The sequence below is a fragment of the Agelaius tricolor genome, unplaced genomic scaffold (assembly GCF_023055355.1).
Source record: "Agelaius tricolor isolate 1412-34295 unplaced genomic scaffold, bAgeTri1.0.p SCAF_1, whole genome shotgun sequence".
In the NCBI taxonomy this organism is placed as follows: Eukaryota; Metazoa; Chordata; class Aves; order Passeriformes; family Icteridae; genus Agelaius; species Agelaius tricolor.
The window spans coordinates 109,940,530-109,960,242 of NW_027269261.1; the positions used below are offsets into that span (position 1 = coordinate 109,940,530).

At 42.9% G+C, this 19,713-nt stretch overlaps 1 protein-coding gene across 6 annotated transcripts in view; it reads right to left on the reverse strand.

The window, feature by feature from the left end:
* Nucleotides 1-8,407, reverse strand: part of RUNX2 (RUNX family transcription factor 2) — a 159,016-nt gene extending 150,609 nt beyond the window's left edge. For 2 of the 6 annotated variants that reach the window (XM_071447235.1, XM_071447246.1), the window contains exon 1: nucleotides 6,413-8,406. In XM_071447235.1, coding sequence (XP_071303336.1) covers nucleotides 6,413-6,712 — 300 coding nt within the window. In that variant the 5' untranslated portion in view covers nucleotides 6,713-8,406. Of the gene's footprint in view, nucleotides 1-6,412 lie in introns of all 6 variants that reach the window. The other 4 variants (XM_071447206.1, XM_071447217.1, XM_071447196.1 and 1 more) reach the window with 4 other exon arrangements.
* Nucleotides 8,408-19,713: the final 11,306 nt, after the last annotated feature.

A 19,713-nucleotide genomic window follows, 5' to 3' on the forward strand; every position in this document is an offset into this window, starting at 1 on the left:
TCCCAGGAGTGGCACTCGGGGCACCAGCAGGCAAAGCTCTACGCCCAGCACGCTCTACAATGGAGCACTTTATGGCTGGAATTCAAACTCCTCATGTGCTATATAAAACAAAGCTGTATTTCCTTGCAGGCATGTAAATTTTCATAGTGCTTGCAAGAGTCGCATGTGGTTAGTGCTGATACCTCCCTCAAATTCCAGGATGGGTGAACAGAAGATATCAAAGTATTTAATTTCTCCTTGCGTTCCAGCTACCTGATAGTCTCCCTTTCATGCTTCAGTGGTTGTGCAGTGCTCCAACATCTGATTAAATAAATGTCATGGAGCAGACAGCTTCTGATTTGAAAACACCAGGAATACCTACAGTGTTAGCACTCTGTGGCTTCTTAAAGCAAAAAAAAAAGTTACACAGTAATGCTAAGTTACTAGGAAGAAAATATACACACAGGGAAAAAATGTCCACAAAAGTATTAATAAAATAACCTCATTTTCCCCTGCTGGCTAATTCTAATGCCGAAAATAAATTTATAACAAGAAGAGATTCAGAAATATTGCATGGCTGAGCTAGAACTTGAAAAAATATCTTAAGCTACAAAGTGTCCCCCCCTTGTAGTTATTACCATTTTACATAGTCAGATATGAGTTTTTATATTATTCAGAGTAATTTATTCTGTCTCCTGTAATATATATTACATTTTATCACATGGCCTTCCTGAAATGTCTTTTCCATAAATGATCCTGGCTGAAACTAATAATTGCAGGTTGCAGGTGATATTAATTCAGTGGAAAGAATGAGGAGTTCTGAATATATAGGGAGAGCATTATGTGGTCCAGTGAACTGTACAATGTTTCTCTAAAACAATAAAGAGGAATTACAATAATACAGAAATAGGCCATATTACTGAAAACTATAGCTTATTTTATTTAAAAGAAATATTGAACAGAAAGAAGCAAGTGAAGCTTAAATCCTTTTTGAAAAGCATTTACCTGCTTTTCTATTTTTGCATTAAACACCAGTTACTACCACCCAAAACTAAAAGCTAAAATTTGCCACAAACTTCTGTGAGGTCTTCACGTATCAAACAAAGATTTTACTTTCAAGTCCTATGAAAGTCCCTGAAGAGAAAAACAAAGGAACCACCATCGTGGCTAAGATCTGAGGTCCCAATAACTCCCTGCCTTGGGTCTGGCAGCAACCAGGTCTAACAGCTTCAAAGCCAGGTGTAAGGAATAATAAATAATAATCAAATAACAAATAATAATCTGGTGAACAGATTACAGAGCTGACTCTAACCATTAACAAATGGATACTGGCTTAAACTGTGAAGCATGGGGCTTGAGACTACTTATAAACCACTCCCTTCCCAATCTGCAGCAGACCACATTATCTCTGGACCATCTTGTCATGCCCATCAGCATCCCAGGGAGTTGCACCCTACGCCTTTTATACCTCACAAAACAACAACAAAAAATCACATTAACTCCAGAAATGCAAAGCACCCGAGAGTGCAGCAGGAAGCACAAGGCTGCCAGGGGCCTGGGAAGAGGGAGGGAGGTGCCTGAAGCCTCAGCTCACCTCTTTCTCCCCAGGTACCCACAGAGCATGGACAGGCAGCGCCATCATAGCCCCGTCTCAGTCCCAAACCCAGGTACAGCTTATAACACCTGGCAGGAGGGAGCAAAATCCCTTCAAAGGCTCCCCTCTGTCCTCTGTTGCTTTTCAGAGCTTTCCTTCCTGCCCTTTCCACTCGGTGTCAGTTCAATTTGTCAGCTTAGCCATTAGCCCAGAGCTGCACGTGCCGCTGCTGTCGCTGAGCGATCGCAACTAATCAAGAGCTGCATCACTATTGAGAAGCCTTGGATGCAGTATCACTGTTCATCTCCTTCAGAGAGGACCAAAGGGTAAGACAAACTGAAGTCAGAGATGAAAATAAAAACTTTGGCTCCTAAAATAAAGCCCTATAACACGGGAAGCTCCCCTGCCACGCACCATGAGTAAAAGGCTTATTTTTTTCTTCCTTTGATACTTTCTTACCACAAAACAGCCTAAGACTATTGCACAGGTACGTAGAAGTGCTGGGTAGAAAAAAGATTCACAAAACAAGTCTGAAACCTAGAGAAGTACCCGTCATTTTGAGAGTTTTCAAAAGTAATTGTACAAACTGAACGACTGTTGGCATACACCCTGATTTGGCAATATTATGCCATGTATCAATACAAAATTAATTACATATTCTTAGAAAGAGGATTGTAAATGCACTGTGAAATGAGTAAGGATTGTGTTAAAAATTAAAGACCAGAAGTAGCCACAGTGCACATTCCTTACCTATCCTTTAACACTCAATATCTCTACTATTTCAAAATCTTTATTTTCCATATTGAGCTCCCTAGACATTTTGATGATTAAAAGTAGATTTTGCTCTTTTTTTTTCTCTTTTCCTTTCAACTAGAGCTCAAAAAAGTACATGAATCCCCTTAATAAAACCAAAGCAATTCTTATAAGTTGAAAATAACTATGTGTTTTTTGCATAACACAATTCTGGTTAGGCAACCTGTTTGCCCAGTTTCGGTCCTGCGGGATTTGAACTGGCCAAAGTATGTAGCCTGAAGACGGAAGTTATAAGCACAAAGCAAAATTCCTATACAACAGCAGGTACTCAGACTTTCTGCAGAGCAAAATGCTTGTCTGAAAAAATAAAAAATGGCCAACACTAGTGTACATGCTAACTAGTTCCTCTCAAACATTGATATCTGCTACTTCAAAAGCTTTCTTGCGAAACACTGAATTCAAACAGCCTCTGAATGTAAAATCTTCTGTATTGAGAATGCTTTTCCCAGACATTGCCAAAAGAGCATCTGATACTATTAAAAACATTTCAGTGTCCTGTAACTTAAAACAGAATAACTGATTCGTGCTACTTTTTGTTTCAAATCTACATCTGGGCTGAAAATTTATACAGCAGGTTTCAGCTTGAAGCTATTTAAAACAGCTGAGTTATAAACTCCGAAAATTGGGGTTTGGAGGGAAATGCTGACAGACCCTGAACTACTGTGGTGCTACTGGGGAGATGTTTTGGACTCCACATCCCATTTTTTCCCCTGCATTTATGTCCACTAAGACTCTCTGCTGCTATTAGCATCATACAGAAGTCACTTCTAACCTCTAACGTGGCAATCTGGGTCTTTATGACTTGCAGTAAAAACTCCCACAGAGGGGCCAAATTCTGATGACTCGACTCAAATAAAGTATGGCTGGCTACTGAGATTAAGAAGTGAATATGATTTGGACCTGGGTGAACAATATCCATTTATTTTATGCTGGAATATTAACAGCTAGAGCTGTATTAACAAGTACTCATCAAATACTCTTCCCCACAGAACCAGTCTGCATTAACAATCTTAGTGAGCACACGACAGGGACTCCCTCCCCAGTGTGTGCAAATATTAATACATAAAATTCAAACCTAATGGTAAGCCAACACTATTTCAAAAAATTATAATCAAACCCAGCACTGTTTATAACATACTTCCTCTCCTGCATATGATTTATATCTGTTTTTTTAAATTAAAACAGTGCTATATCCAGCGTACGTTTTTGCTCGAGATCGCTGCGAGAGAATTATGACACACTTAACACACCACTCAAAACATTATCATCAACATATTATTTATTGCCAATAAAACTTCACAAAGTGTGTTGTCTGTGAGCTATTTCATTTTCAAGTTATTGTTTAACTGAGGTTTCTATAGCTCAAATCTGTCTCTTTTTTCCCTTTCAGAGCTGATTCCCATTCTTTTGTAACATAACCAAGTGTTTCACTGTATGATACATGCAGCTCCTTTGGTCTAAAACTACTGGGCAGCTGCATGCAAGTTGCATTTGAAAAATGAAATAGATTTTTTTTTTAATGGTCAGAAGTATTTCAAGTGAGTTTCAAATTCATATACAGGTAAAGAAGGGCATATATAATTTTGGCATATTTTAAAAAGTACATAATGCATATGAAAACACAGCTGCACCCACAGCAGCTGGGTGCAAGGGGCAACGTCTGCCTCTGATGCATCTGAAAATCGGTCAGATCTGCACACAAGACCCACATGTAAGACACATATAAATACATATATATGAACACAAAAAGATTGGGGAACAGTCTGATCCTTTGTCTACCTTTTTATCACATGTAAGCATTCTTATTGTAATAATATTCTAAATACTTTAATATTTAGTTTAGATCTTTCCCTTATTCTAATGAGATGCGACCGCATCCTTTGAATTGCTGTGAGGTAGGAGAAGGCTCAGACACCTCAAATGAGAACAGCAACGTGTGCACGATAATGCAGCAGCTCCTGCATCCCTGCTTTAAAGAGTAACTATAACACCAACTTAATGTGGCGCCCAATTAAATTATAATCACAATTCTCTGAAAGCTCCTCCTCCTTACCCCGCAGCCCCTCTGAATCAGAACCACTGTGATCTACATGTAGAGAGCCTCTGAGTGCTACACCAAGCCAAAAGACACCCCACTGTCCTGCCATTTCTGCTCAGTCCGACCATCGTGTCCCGCACAAGCAGGCCCTGTGCAAAGGGTTCCTCCCGCAATTCCAGCCTCTCCAAGCTGTTCCCACACACAGGAGCACTTTAGACAAGCTTCACCCGCACACCCGTCACATCTTCAAAGCAAACCTCCATCGTTATCACCACTCACTTTACCAGGGGCTCATTTAACCACTTTCACTATTTCTTCCCGAACAAACGGCAGTGGCACTCGGGAAACACAAGAAAAAGATGATGTTCTTGAACACACTGGGTGAGATTATTTCCAAACTTTTCTGTCTTTTCAGAGGTTTCCAGGTGTGTTATTTTTCACAGGAAAATGTGGGTATGTTGAGACCCTCCAAGGGCCACCCCACCTCACTCTGACCCATGCCCAGCTCAGGAAGGCACCTGGGGACACCCCAGCCATTGCCCCCTCCCTACTAAAAGCTACGGGAAGGAAAACTCCAGGGGGAACACTTGGAAATATTGCTAGAGGAGGAAAAGGGCTTGCTTTAAAGCCCGCAATTATTGTTGTTATTATTGCAGGTTTTTTTTTCTAAAATCGTTTCCTCTCATTAGCGCGCCGTGGGGATGGAGACAGAAAATTAAAAGCAGCATCCCCAGTGCAGAGCGGGGTGGGATTTATTATGGAAATGTGCGACCCTGCCAAGGAGAGTCTCTCTGGGCAGCCACTTCCTCGGTTGTCCACCAGGAGAAGTGAAGGGGCCCCGAGTCCCCCCCTCCAGGTGCTCTGTGTCCCCCTTTCCCAGCCCCATCTCTGTCTGGGCTGTTGGGGGGCAAAGCCCCTATCCCACTCTGCCTCTCCAGCCTGACCCTCGGACTCCAGCCGCCCCCCGCACGCTTCAGAGCCACCCCAAATGCTCCAGTCCCACTCCCGGGAGCGGAGAGGAGGAAGGGGCACCCCGCGGGTCAGGGACTGGTTTCTCGAGGCGGAGGGGTGCCACACTGAGCTCCGGCCGAGGGCTGAATCCCTCCTTCCCCAGGGATGGAAAGCAGGTTTCTCCAAAAAAAAACCCCATGGAGAGAGTCTGTGGGGAGGAGGGGGTGTCTCCCGGGGGGATACTGAAGGGGGCACAGGGTGCCCCTGGGCTGCGGGGGGAACACCCGCGCAGGGATGGAGATAACGGGACGGCTCCGAGGGCGCGGGCAGAGCATGGGGGGCACCAGGGGCGCAGCAAGGGTGGCAGAGGGGGCAGAACTGGAGCACGGCGGGCACGAGAAGCGCGGCAGGACCGGGAGCACGGCGGCCACTGCAGGACCGGGAGAGGGGGGTGAGAGGCACTGCGGAGGCTGCACTCCGAGACATCGCGGGACGGGGGCACAGGAGGCACAGCAGGACGGTGACAGGACACAGAAGGCACTGCAAGACTTGAACACTTGGAGGGGAGGGCGGGAACACAGGAGGCATTGGCAGGACTGGGGGTCAGAGAAGCCCCCCGGGCCGCGGGGGCACAGGAGGCGTTCCAGGATGGGGGTGCACGGGAGGCACTGCAGGGCTGGGGGCGTGAGGGGGCCACTGCAGCCCGGGGGCCATCGGGGGGACAGGGGGGACACAGAAACCCCTGCGGGCCGGTGGGGCACTGAGATGCTGCAGGAGGGAGGACGGGAGGGCACAGAAGTCCTTGCGGGCCGGGGGGACACAGAAGGCACTGAAGGACGGGGCTGGGGGGGTGGAACTGCGAGACACATCGAGAGAAATCCCTCCGGGCCGCAGGGCACAGACGCTCCTGCAGGACGGGGATCACCGGAGACACTGCGGCCGGGGGGTGGGGGCACAGAAGCCCCTGCGGGAGGAAGGGCAGGGGGCGCGGGGGGAGCATCCCGGGCCGCGGCGGCGGCGGGAGGGGGGTGTCTCACCTTGAACGCCACCGGGAGGGTCTTGTTGCAGCGCCAGTGCGAGGGCAGGACGGAGCAGAGGAAGTTGGGGCTGTCGGTACGGACCAGCTCGGCGGGGTGGTCAGCGATGATCTCCACCATGGTGCGGTTGTCGTGGGGGCGCAGCCGGGGCACGGCGGCCGCCGCGTCCTGTTGCTGCTGCTGCTGCTGCTGCTGCTGGGCTACCACCACCGGGCTGACCTCGCTCATCTTGCCGGGCTGCAGGCTGCTGGAGGGGGGGCTGAACCTCCGGCTGGTGCTGGGATCTACGGGAATACGCATCACAACAGCCACAAGTTAGCGAATTGGGGGGCGGGGGGGGGGGGAGCGGTAGGGGGATCGCTGGTAGAGGAGGCGTGTAGTGGGGGGTGGGGGTTGTAAAAAAAAATATATATATCTAGCGAAAAAAGGGGTGAATGAAAAAGTGGAGGGGTAAGGATAATGGGCAAAAAAGCAAATCAGACAAAAAATAGAAAAAAAAAAAAAGGAGCGGATTAAACGCACGAGGAAAAAAAAATCTCAGTCTGTTTTTGGTTTGTTTTGTTTGGGTTTTTGTTGTTTTTTTTTTTTTTTTTCTAAAGAAAGATGGACGGGGCGAGGGGTGATGCCGGTCTGGGGGCGCCTGCAGCCTGGAGCAGCGAGGAGGCAGAGGCTGGCGGTGGGTCCGGGGCTGCCCCTCTCAGCACAGCCCGGCTGGAAACTGCATGGTCCCGGCTTCTGCCCAGCTGCAAAGCGCTGCCGCTTCTCCTCCTCCTTCCTTCCTTCCTTCTCGCACAGTCTCTCTGCTCTTTTCCCTCCTTCTAGCCACCGCTTCTTCCCTCAAGTGCTCGAGTTTCTTCCCTTTTTTCTTCCCCTCCCTCCACGTCTTCTTTTCCTTTTCGGATTTTCCAAAAATTGTCTTGGGAGAAGTAGAACTCGCTGCTGGTTCAGCTTCCTGGGCTGCTGCTGCTGGTGGCCGCCAGAATCGTAGCGTAACTCAGCCCCGGAGAGGAGCGGAGAGGAGAGGGGGGGTTCAGGGGAACGTCCCGGTTTCCTCCGAAGAAATCTTCCTCCTCCGGACACACACGCAGAAAAAAAAAAGAAAAAAAAAAAAAACAAAGAAAAAAAAAAGGGAGCAAACAAAAAGCCTCGCTGGGACAGAGGCGAGGAGCCGCTGGGTTCCCCCGCTTATTGCCTTTGGCTTCAGGAAGCGGGAGCTCGGGTAGGGGCTTGAGAAAAGTGGCTCCCCCCCTCCAAAAAAAAAAAGGCGCTCCCGAAGCGATTTCGGCGGGGAAACAAAGTTACTGGGGTTGTCGGGGTGAAGAGGAAAGTCACAGGGCTGATAATTAAGAGAGACTTTTTAGCTAGTTCCTTTCGGAGGATCAGGACTTAAAAAAAGTTGAACTTTCGGATTCTCAGGGAAAAAGAAGCAGGGATCATAGCTGAGAAAAAAAACAATCAACACAACAATAAAACACCCCTCCTTAGGCTGATTTCTAAAATATGACCAAGCAAATTCTAGGAAAAGGCAGCCTCGGTGCAGCCCGGTCCTTCACATGAAGTCGCTGCTTGATCCAAGTCCGTTGAGTTGAATAGGCGAACAAAAATCTTGCCTTTTTTTTTTTCTGCCCTTGATGAACAACAGCAGCAAAAAAAAAAAAATCATTAAAATGTCGCTTTCTTTGAGTTATTTTTCTTTCTGGAAAATCGGGTTAAAAATAATAATTATGAAAAAAGCAACCAAAAGTTACAAACTTCTTTTGGGTCCCAAGAAGTTGAGGTCGGGGAAGATGAAGGAGCCGGAAAAAAAACCCCAAACCCACGCCACAGTTTTTTTGTCCTGAATGTGGTTTTTGGAGGCTGGGATTTCTAATGATTAGGTTTTTGTGGTTTATATATACAGGACTCTCTGGCTAAGGCGATCATTATGCTGATGAGAGTCAGCAGCACGTGGTGCTTCAGTCCTCAGACTTTTGCAGCCTTCAAAATAAATAAACCAATGTGCATCCCCCCCAGGAGGAGAAACTCTCACCCACGGGGAGAGGGACGGGGAAGGGGGGGAGCAGGAGACAGTCTCCGATCTCCACTTCTCTCCGGGTTTTTTCCATTAACACTTTTGGGATTGTTTGTTTAAATTAAAAAAAAAAAAAAGAAAAAAAGTCACGAAAAATCTTGTTTGCAAAAAAAAAAAAAAAAAAAAAAAAGAAAAAAAAAGTAAGAATAATCTGGTGCCAAAGAGTTTTTTGCTAAGTCTCCGGTAGTCTAAAGCCTAAACCATTTCCTTGAATGAATGAAAGCTATAAAACCCCCTTCAGACTATTAAGGTAAAGGGAGTCTGGTTTGTTTTCTCCCTTAAAAAAAAAAAAAAAAAAGAAAAAAAGGGCAGATCTTATTAAAAACCATTTACATACCCAATGGTATGAAAGTGTCACCGCCTCCCCGCGCAGATAACAGCCTATCACAACCCGCCCTCTAATTTCTAAGGCTTTACTCCGACTTGCTACTTCCACCTTCTTGTAAAAAGTCGGCGCTGCGTGTGTGCTCCTTGCTCGCCGCCTGTGTGTGACTCGGGGCGCTGTGTGTGTGTCTGTCTGCGCTGGGGGGTGCAGGGACGTGGCCCTTCCAGGAGCCGTTCCGAGCCCCGAGCCCGGCATCCCGACCCAGCCGGGTTTGTTCCCCCGGACCCTGCGCCAAGAGCCGGGCGGAGCAGCCCCGGCGGAGCAGCCCCGGCGGAGCAGCCCCGCGTTCCGGGCTCGGGGTGTCCGTGTGTGGCTGCCGGTGCCGGGCGCACCTCCGGGGCTGTTTCTGCACCCGCGGAGCCTCCACGCCTCCTCCTGCCGGGCGGCACCGCTGCCCCCGCGCCTTCCTGCCCCGCTACCCCCAATTTTTGTCCCTCCGGGGCAAACCCCGGCTGTGCCCGGGGAAGGTGCGAGCAGAGGCGGCGGCGGCTCCTGCCCCGCTCGGCTCCGGAGCAGAGAACAAACAGCCCGCAAGCTCCGCCGATCGGTCACAGGGGAGAGCTCTCGCTCCGCGCACCGCGGCTGCGGCTCCGCGCCCACCCAGCCCCGCTCCGCAGCCGTGCCCCCATCCATCCATCCATCCATCCATCCATCCATCCATCCATCCATCCATCCTCCCTCCTTCCGCGGCTTTCCCACGCTTGCCGCGGGGAGCGGCACCCCCGACCCACTGCCTCGCAGGGAGCAGTGCCCTCCGCTCGTTCATTTCCTCCACGGTTGGTTGTTTTTTTTTTTTGTTGTTGTTGTTTTTTTTTTAATTTTTTTTTAATTTTTTTTTTTTTTTTTTTTTTACTTTCCTTTTCCCGGCCCAAGGTTGGAAGGGCTCTGGAAGTTTTCTGTCCTGTTGAGAAGATGCGATCCATGTGGGTAACGCTGCAAACCCCTTCTGAGCTCGCCCTACTACTCCCGACAATCACAGGGATCTGCTGTTCCCCAAAAGTGGCCACAGGCGTTTCCAAGGCACAATTACTCATCACCTATATGGATTAGTATATATGCAGAAGCTCTGGGTTGCTGTGGTTGTGATACAGAAAATAATTTTTTTCATACTTATTTTGGCAAAATATTTATGTCCATAGATTCTTTTGGCTTCCTTCCTCCCTTCTTTAGCTGGCTCTAATACATTCCCAAAGAGCCATTCCAAAGGCGCTAGAAAGAAGGCAAAGAGTTGTTTTATTTCCAAATGCTATATAAGCCTGACAATCATGATTTATTTCATTTCAAACAAGAAGATACCTTTCCACTTTTAATTAGTCGCACTAAAAATTTTACAGTCACCTCTCTTCCTACTAAAATAAAAGTTAATTAGGATAAACTAAAATAAATCATTGGAAGCTACCAGTTTAAGGTCACTTAAAATAGTCCAGAGTTATTTATAATGTCAAAATAAAATTTTCCACTGAGTGGCCTAACAAAGTTTCAGGTATCTGGCACAGCTGATTTTCAGTCTCTGTGCAAAAATATCTTTCTGCTGAACATTTACACATTTAACAGGAACTTACTACAGTCTGGAACAGATCACGGCTCAGAGTTCTAGAATTTTATTTAAATGGTTATGGACAAATTAATAAAAGTACCAGTAATGTTTATGGACCTACATAAAAGCTGGATGGGATTTTTCAGAAGAAGTCATTCATGTTATGATATATATAATCTGGAACGTTGGCTTGGATTTGGCTGGAATGGAGAGCAACCCTGCTGCTCGGCTTTCCTCAGGTTTTATTTCAGAACTTCTCGGAATTTTAGCACTGGTTGCAAAATGGGTCATATTTTAAGATCTTAGAGAATTGTAGGAGGTTGGTGAAAAAATGTGCTTGCGCTGCAAGTTATATCTTAACAAACACCTTCAGATCCACTTTATAGTATCGAATTTTCATTAGTATGGCTGTGCTTGCTGCAATTTATATTGTCTTTTAGCTTTTTCACTTTTAACTGTGTTATGAATACAGCCATAATTAGACTGCTTTTGGACAAAAAGGTAATGTTTTAAAGAGCACTGAGTTTGTTTACCATCACATTTCTAAAACACAGGCCCAGTATGCTCCTGTTGCAAGTACTGGGTGCTCAAGATGAAAAATAATTATCAGATATGAAAGATTCTAACCTGGATGATGTTCCCTAAATAAATAGTTTCGATGCCAGTTTGCTGGGCTGGAATGTGCTGCAAATATGATGAATACAGAATTTATTTTGAGCCTCTCTGTGTATGTAAATAGCCTTTGTGAAACGGGAATAAATGAATGGGTTCACCGGGTTTGTTGTTGCATTTGATATTTTTAGCCAGGGCGACTACAGCAATGTCAGCAATTATTACTATAGTGAAAGAATTGCCAATATTCTTGTTTCCAACATCTACCTTTCTCAAACTTTTTATTCACTCATTAAAGTGTGCATCGAGCCAAAATATGTGAACTTAAGTAAACTTAATGCTAGGGCAGGTTTTGCCCGAACTTCCATTCATTTCAATAGGGGCGAGATAAGCTCCAGTGTCTCTTGGCAGCACTTTACTTTCGCTTTGGTTGGAAGTTGACTGTTTGCCCAGCTATTCTTTGCTTTTTCTTAAGTATGACAAACAGTAACTCCAGATTAGCACGTTATTCGGTCTGCTAAGTAGGCGTGTGGTAATGAGTTCTGTAACTGCAGCATTCTTACTCAGACTATGGACTGCCATGGTTTGTTTAACTACTGTATCCCTGCCCCACTGATTTGCAGCCCAGATAAAAGAAGATTCTTTGTGTCCTGAAATTAGTTGAAACATTTAATATTTCAGCATCATGAACTGCTTTTTAACGTTTATAGTCCCTGATACAAACAAAAGCATAAAGATTTGATAGGCAGGCTACAAAACAACTGCATTAAAAAAAAAAAAAAGAACTAGAGAATTTTACTTTCCCCCCAGCATTTTCAGTAGGAAATGAGGACTGAGATCTGAGACTCTTGTGCTCTGTCTCATGATCTGATGCTGAACGTTCTGGGATCTCAGACAAGACTTTTAGCAAGCTTTTCTTCAGTATAGAATGCAGCCCTAACTGCTACCCATACACATTTTGAGATAAAAAAATATGCATATAAATTCTGAGAGGTCCAAAGATGAGCAGGGCTTGGCACCCAATAATCCCAAGAAAAAAAAATTTGGAAATCTGGTACGAAACCTGCCCTGTCCCTGCTGAGAAACTGTTGGCTTCTCCACAGCACACAGCAAAACACAGGCTGTACAAACAACAAAGTTTACTGCTCCTGCATTTTTCCTAAATGATATATTTTCTGCTTCTCTTAAGCAGGAACTGCAAGCCTATGTCTTATTGTAGAGTTCTCCCATTTCCCTCCCTGTCTGAAGCCTCTTATGCCCCATTGGGACTGCACGTATTTCAGAGAAGTTGAAAGCAGCAAATGACAATGTCATCATCATGAGGAGCAAGAAATGTCGGCCTACTTGTCATCTTGTAACGGTGTTGGAAAGAGAAAGTATGACCTGTGCTTTCTGGCACTAAAAACCTGAACGTGTAGTAGGATTAGAAAAATGTATGGCCTGTCTTTCTCCAATATATTTTTTTTTTAATTGCAAAATGCAAACTAAAAATTAGCTTTAGGAAGTTGCTGGGGTTCTCATAGTTAGGGGAAAATTGTCATTTTTCACAGCAAGACCAACTTTGTCTCTTTCCATTAATTTTCCTTCCAGCTTCAGTTTAACTAATTTCAGAGTGAGGAAAAGGTTTTGTTTTCCCCCCTTGGATGAATTCAGATGAAATCAGTATATTGTGTTAGAGATATAAAGGCTAAAAAGTGGTAACTTTTTTTTTTTTCCTTATTTCAGGATATGTAAAAGCAGCATGAGCCAGAAACTGCACAGTTGTTTATTCTGTTGACCTTAGTGAAAACTGGTTCTCTTGACTAACTGTGGGGAAAGTGGGTGGTATAGCTGTAATTAAAAAGTGTTTATACCTCTGGAACCTTGCAGAGTCCCTAAATTTGCATGCTGTTTTTTAAAAGTCTAATGAAGTGCTCTCTGGCCAGATACAAGCTCCATAAAGCTCATGCAGGAGATACTACAAGATGTAAATCAGTCTTAAGTGGGAGAGGGGTTTTTAGTGTTTCTAACCACAGGCACAGCACCAGGTCCTTGCATTTACTCCCTCACTGTTGCAATGGTGACGATTCCCATTGTAAATCTATTTTCAATAGCATGGATGGTGGGAAAAAAATTTCTTTTTTAATAACACAAGACTCAAAGCTGAGGAAAAACACTGAATAGTGACAGGCTTGTTCTAAAAAGGATGAAAACAGACAACTGTGAAAGAGATGGTGCAGTCACCAGGAGTGAAATAGAAGGAAGCATATGGTAATGGCAAATACTGAACAAGCATAATGGGCAAAGAAACAACATTTTAAGGACCATAGCAATTTTTTTTTGCCTTTTCTTTCCTGAAAATTCACTCAGGCCAGACCAAGGCATCAAGAATAATCATGGTGTGACATAATGTAATCCTGAAAATGCTGAGCATACATCTTAGCAGAAATATGTGTGTGCCCCACATCAGGTGTGGCCTTCAGCCCTTGAGTGTGGGGCAATCCCTTAAGTTGAATGCTGTGGAATTGGCAGCCAAGTCACAGGAGACAACAGTGCCAGTCCCAAAACAAGCCATAAGGACAGGTGACAAAACATCACACATCACAGGGATGATTCTCTCTAGTAATAGAAGACAAAGATCTGGCAGAAAAAATGTTATAGGTGAAGCTGCCAGCAGTATCTGCAGCTAAACTTGTCTACCACTTTCCAGTATAAGACCTTGTTTTCACTCACATAATGTTGCCAATTTTTAGCTGTTCAGGATGATCTTTTCAATCCTCAGTCTGCCTCAAGCTGAATTTTTTGGAAACTTGCAGTAGAAATACTTTTGCTACTTCTATGATCGGCATTAAGAGAAAACACATTGTTTCACAACATTTTAAGATTTCAGCCCAATATCTATTTCAGAGCTGGGATGGGAAGTTTTACTGAGTAGGAGAGGAATAAGGAGGAAAAAGCAGATAAGTTCCTTTTGTTGTCCCTGACCAAAAGGACCCACCCGAACTTGGCTGAGTTAGAAGCTGCTGAAAATTGTTGAGGTTTTTCTCGCGCATGCTCAGTACAGATGGAGGAGCTGGCAACTGAATTTTGCAAAGCCTCCATGGCAGCACTGGGCTTGCTAGACTGGATTGGATCTGTAGTCACTCAAGTCTGACCAATATTGTCCCTGACAGTAGGCTGCACTGTTTTAGAGGAAAGGATAAGAAACTCTTGAGTCAGCAGATAGAGATGGGATCTATTCCTCCTTTAAGGTCTCATCCTAGTTAATAGTAGCTCTGAAAAAATATAATCAGAATGACTGTCAGCAGTTCAGTTTTAAATACTGTCTTTTAGAAGTCTATAATTCAACCATAAAAATTCCTTACAGGCTGAAATCTGGCTTATACTCTTAGTTCAGAAGTCAAAGTTCTCTACAGATTTTTTTTCAGTAGTCTGTTTTGAAGTGATAGAAAAAATAGTTATGTACAAATTCTGGACATTTCTTTCACAACACACTTCATCATTCAGTTATGATAAGCATGGTAAGTTCTAAACTATTTGTTTCAAATGGTTGTCTGGCCCTAGAAAGATCAAGAATAATTAAAAGCTTCACCATTAACAGTAGACATTCAAATGTGAAGAAGGTTGTCTAACCTTGGGATATTAGGAGCATTATGATATTAGGAGCTTGTGTGATGTAATACTAAAACCTGTTATTCTAGTTTACCATATAAATATTTATATAGTTTATTAAATGCACATATTGAAAAGCAAGGGAGAATCCTCTGTCTTCTCACAAAACTCAACACAAAGACAGTCACTAAGATGTTCTCCTATTTGAAATATAAGAAGAATGACATAACCTGGAAGTATTCAGGAGGAACAAGCAAGAGGTCCTCAGAGGGGGCAAAGCAGATGCAATACCTTTCTTGGAAGACCACAGCAGCTCTCATTACTACCAAGCTTCCCTTTGTAGTAGAGAAGATAGAGGAGCTCTTCCCATCCCTGGAATGCTTTCAAAGATCCTGTGCTTGGCACCCTGAGGTTAGCGCGATTTTTTGAGCAGATAAAAGCCCGTTACATGAAAGGGCAGATCCCACCCTCCTTTTTTTTTTCTTTTTTTTTTTTTTTTTTTTTTTTTTCTTTTTCTTTTTAAAAAAAATCATTAAGAAAAGAGAGGAAATGCTTATTCTGTCTGCAGTTCCACTGATTTCAATGGCAGCCTTCACGGAATAAGGTACTGCTTCCTGTAAGAGAAGCAGAGGTAAGGCTTCAGCTAACTTGCTGCTTCCAGTCACTCACCTTATCCTTTTGTATTTCCATGTCCAAATGTCCATCTTGGTGAAGAACATGTTGTCTTTCAGATCATTATTTCCTCTACATTTTAGAGAGCTGGAATAATTTGTATTTTTAGGGACGAAAAAACCATCTTCCACTGTTTTTGACAATTGAAGAACATGGACTGAGGGAAGCAGAGGAAAGCTCTATTTACTAAACACCACATGTAGATTACCACTGATAGTTTTTCTAATGAAATTTATGACCTGTGTGGAGTAAATAAACTCCCTTTTTGGTAAAGAATCTGCAGCCAATCATTCATGCTTTCTTAGAGACGTTACTGTTCATGTTGCTTTTATGTGGAAGCCTACAGTAAAGGGTGATGTTATGTCTAAAATAGACAGTTGGCAGCTAAAAATGAAAAAAAAAAAGCTATTTCTAACATTGCTTATCATGAGATTCTTGCTAGATTATGGCACATTTACTCTGGTTCAGGAAAGAAAGAAAAGATAATGATAGGACAATTATAATTCTTGTAACTAATATGTTATCTTCATGCACGTACTTGCATGCCCAGCTCCATTTACTGGCAAGTTATGGCATTTTACACATCTGAAATAAACAGAGAGCTCTCAGTGTGTTCAGAATGTTTAGTAAGTCTAAAAGCTGTTTGCTCTGTATCTCAGGGTAAATGAGAATGGGACAGACACTGCTTCTCCTGGTTGCCCATCCTGTATTCCCATCATCATGCTCCTCTCACGCTCCCCTTCCTCTCCCCATTTTATGTTCTGTGTCCAATAGAGACAATTTATTATAACTATTTAAGGCAGTCATGAAAACTAAGTGAGAAGAAGAAGTGAGAAGAAGAAGTAAGAAGAAGGTTTACCATGTTTACAGAAATATGTGTTTCTCATGTACAAGTAACTCAGTGGCCTTCAGCTCTGCCCCTCTTGATTTACATTGGTGTGAAAGGGGAACTGAGCTGTTATTAAGTCTACCTGATTTAATAGATACACACAATGTGTTTGCTTCTTTTCTTCTATCATATGGGAAATTATCAATGCAAACTTCATTAATTCCACATTCCACAACAAAAGTATTTTGAATTTGAAATGAATAAGTGCCTTTCTGAGCGATGATTGTTTGTCCTTAACTCAACCCACTGTACTTCAGCATGTGGGGCCTGTAATGTTACTGGGGCTCTGCCTTCTCTAGAGGAATGACCTGTTTTTCATGAGAGGTGTCAAAAATAGTTTTCCACCCTCAGATCCATTCAAGTACTAGTAAAAGTAGCTGCCTCAGTGGTGTGGACAAGGTCAGATAAGTTTATTGCTAAAATAGTCCTGTTGAGGGCTGCATGGGATTTGCCTCAGAGTGTACAGAAGAATTTGTTACAATAGGTGTTGAACTCACTGACTTTGTCCACAGTGGATGAGCAGTTGTTTTCAACCCTGCTCCAAGATGTTTGGAGAGTGGGTGGGAGTTTTGACAGCAGTTGTCAATAACACATTGTTTCTCTGGGGCAGGTACATGCCTACCAAAATATCCATGCTATAAAGGCCCGGATCAGTAACCTTGGGATAGTGCAAAAGTCCCTTCTGACAGCATGGCCTGAGAATTTCTGTGCTGGTGTTACACTTGCAGGATGTCAGATGATGAGCAGGACTTTTAATGTACAGTCCTTTATCATCTAAAGCAATACAGAATTGAAGGCCACAAGCCAATTGCCAAAGATTATGCTAATTTAAAGAACAGTTAGTGGAAGAAAATACCCGTGCTGTAAGTGATCAGAGCTCTCACTATGTGAGGCTGCTGACATAATAAATAATGCTGAATTTTGCAGGCTCTTCACACACTGTGCACACTTCTGAGCCCATGTGAAAAAACATAAGAAACTATTTTGCCAAACTAGACTGGGTCGGGTATCTCTATTTCTTAGATGTTCATTAATAATTGACTAGTTCTGTGGAAGCATCATAGTATAATCCATAAGAAGTGGATTGTAAGAGAGGTTTTCTTTTTCTATGGCATTTATTTTTGCAATTACGCAAAGAATAAGCTGGCATTTGAGGAAGGAAACTGAAGCAGAAGTTATTTTTCAAGTGGATAAAAGAAGATGCTATTTTGTACAGAACAACTTCTAGTTGACCTTTGCAAAAAATGCCATAAAATACTATTTTGGCCACAAATGAAGCAACATTTTTAGAAGGATTAATGTTTAATCTGTCTGTCTGTCTGTGCAGGATTTTAAAAAGGCTGGAGGAAGCTAGCAGTCCACTTTCACTTAAAATTGCATCTGAAAAACTTTAAAACTGTGCAAGATCTTTCTTGGCTGTGCTGGATGCCATTAGCATTAGCATATTACCACAGAAAAGGAATCAAAGGTAGACAGTGAAATTCATAAGAAATCTTCCAAAAGCCTTATATCCCTCAAAAACTTTAATTCCCAACAAGATCCTGACTGCCACAAAACCCACTAAAATATATGAACTGCTCAGTAGGCTCACAGAGTTGATAACAGTCTGAGTGTTTTTCGATAATGATAAAACACAAAGCTATATTATATTTGAGAGAGCAATTTTTGAAGAATTTTGAAATCCTGGAGAAATTTCAGAGGGGTCAATTACTACACTTATACTTGTGGGATTTTTTTTTTTTTTTTTCTTTTGAGTTGAGATTTTTTTTAGTCATTGTCACTTTTTTTTTTTTTGGCAATGGTAGAGGTTTCTGTCACACTGCATGTCCTGTCACACAATATTGCATGAGTACCATGCAGCCATTTCATGTCTTTCCTGGCCCTGGATGGTAGATGGATGTAAACCTTAAAAACAAGCAAACAAATAAACAAAACCAAAACCAAAACCAAAACAAAAAAAACCACTAAAAAATCTAAATACTTTACAAATACTTTTAAAAGGAGGGATAAAAGAGGTAGCAAGCATAGGGAAAGAATTTCTCCTGATTCAAGAGCTCTGTTTGGCACTCTATAGACATTTCCCAGTAAAAATGCTTTAGCTGATCCCAGCTGTAATACTGGCTCATTGGAAAGGTTGACTGGGTATGTCCTTTGGCTGATCTGAACACACTCTGTATAGTTTAAAATCAACATCCTGACTTTTTCATAATTTAAAAAACGTATCTAAATCATTAGTGTAAGCGTATTTTAAAATGGCTCTGTATTTTCCATCATGATACTAAGTTGAAGCTGGCAGAATGGAAACTGGAGAGAAGTTGCAAAGAAATAGAAAAGTATCCTGCTCTGCTTCTCGGCTACAGGAATGACCACAGCTGCCAGAGAAGCACCTTATACAAAAGGAAGACTGTCTGGGGAAGAGGTAAGGATATTCTCAGGACCTCTGTTGAAAGCAGTACTTCTTATCCAAAAGAGAGATGGAAATATGTAATTGTACCCTTCCTTTAAAACCAGGTCTTGCTGCTTTCCTGTGTGTTAAGATCACACATTATTTTACACTGGAAGCTCGGTGCTAAAATCTAAAACTTAAAGGCCAAGTTCTGCCCTTAGATACACATGCACCAGTCCAATGAGCTCAAAGAGAGCTGTGTTCATATGTTTAGCAATGGAATTTGGCCCTAAATATTTAAATATTTATTCAGAGGGAAAAAAAAAAACGCTTCTCTGATATATTTGTATCTCATATCTAATGTACACAGATTACCACCACTGGGCACCCACCCTGAGAAGTAAGAAGTGTTAAAGAACCATAAACTCAGCATTCTACCTGCTCTGCATGGTCAAATAACATGAATTTGTTTCAGAACATTAAGGAAATTAAATCTTTAGCAAGCTGTGGCTGATGTTATTTATTCTGCAGTCCAGTAGTAATTTGATGCAAATTGCTGGCACTATTCCTACATCTCAAGAAATTACTGTTTTGAATGGACTGATTCTAGAAACTTTCATTATAGGCATATGCAATCCAGAAGGACCTAATGTCCTCTGCTTGTATTTTTTTCTGCAGAAGAAAGCTCAGTGTTCTGTCTAATTCTCACATACCTTCCAAAGGCTTATGATTGGAGTCCATAATATTCTAACCATGTCATATGGAAATGGTCAACCTGAGGATCCCACCTGCTCTCTCTGGCAAATGACCCAGATGTGTTTTTGCTAAGGATACAAAGGATTCAGTAACCTGCGAATTTTCCTCAAGCAATATAATACTCCAATTTGTATATCTCATGTTAAAGTGAAAAGTAACTATATATAACCGCTATTTTCCTTGGACAAATGACAGCTAGAGGAGAGCTGAGTTCCAGGTTCAGATACCTAAATTTGGTTGACTGAAAGTAACTGTTTATATTTATACTAGCTATTTAAGCTACCATGAAACTCAATAGTGACCTAAGGCTCAATTCACTTGCCTAAAATTAAGCTTCCAATGCCATTAACAGCTGCCTTGGGCTACCTAAAAAATCACCATGGATCTGGCATATCTGAGTCA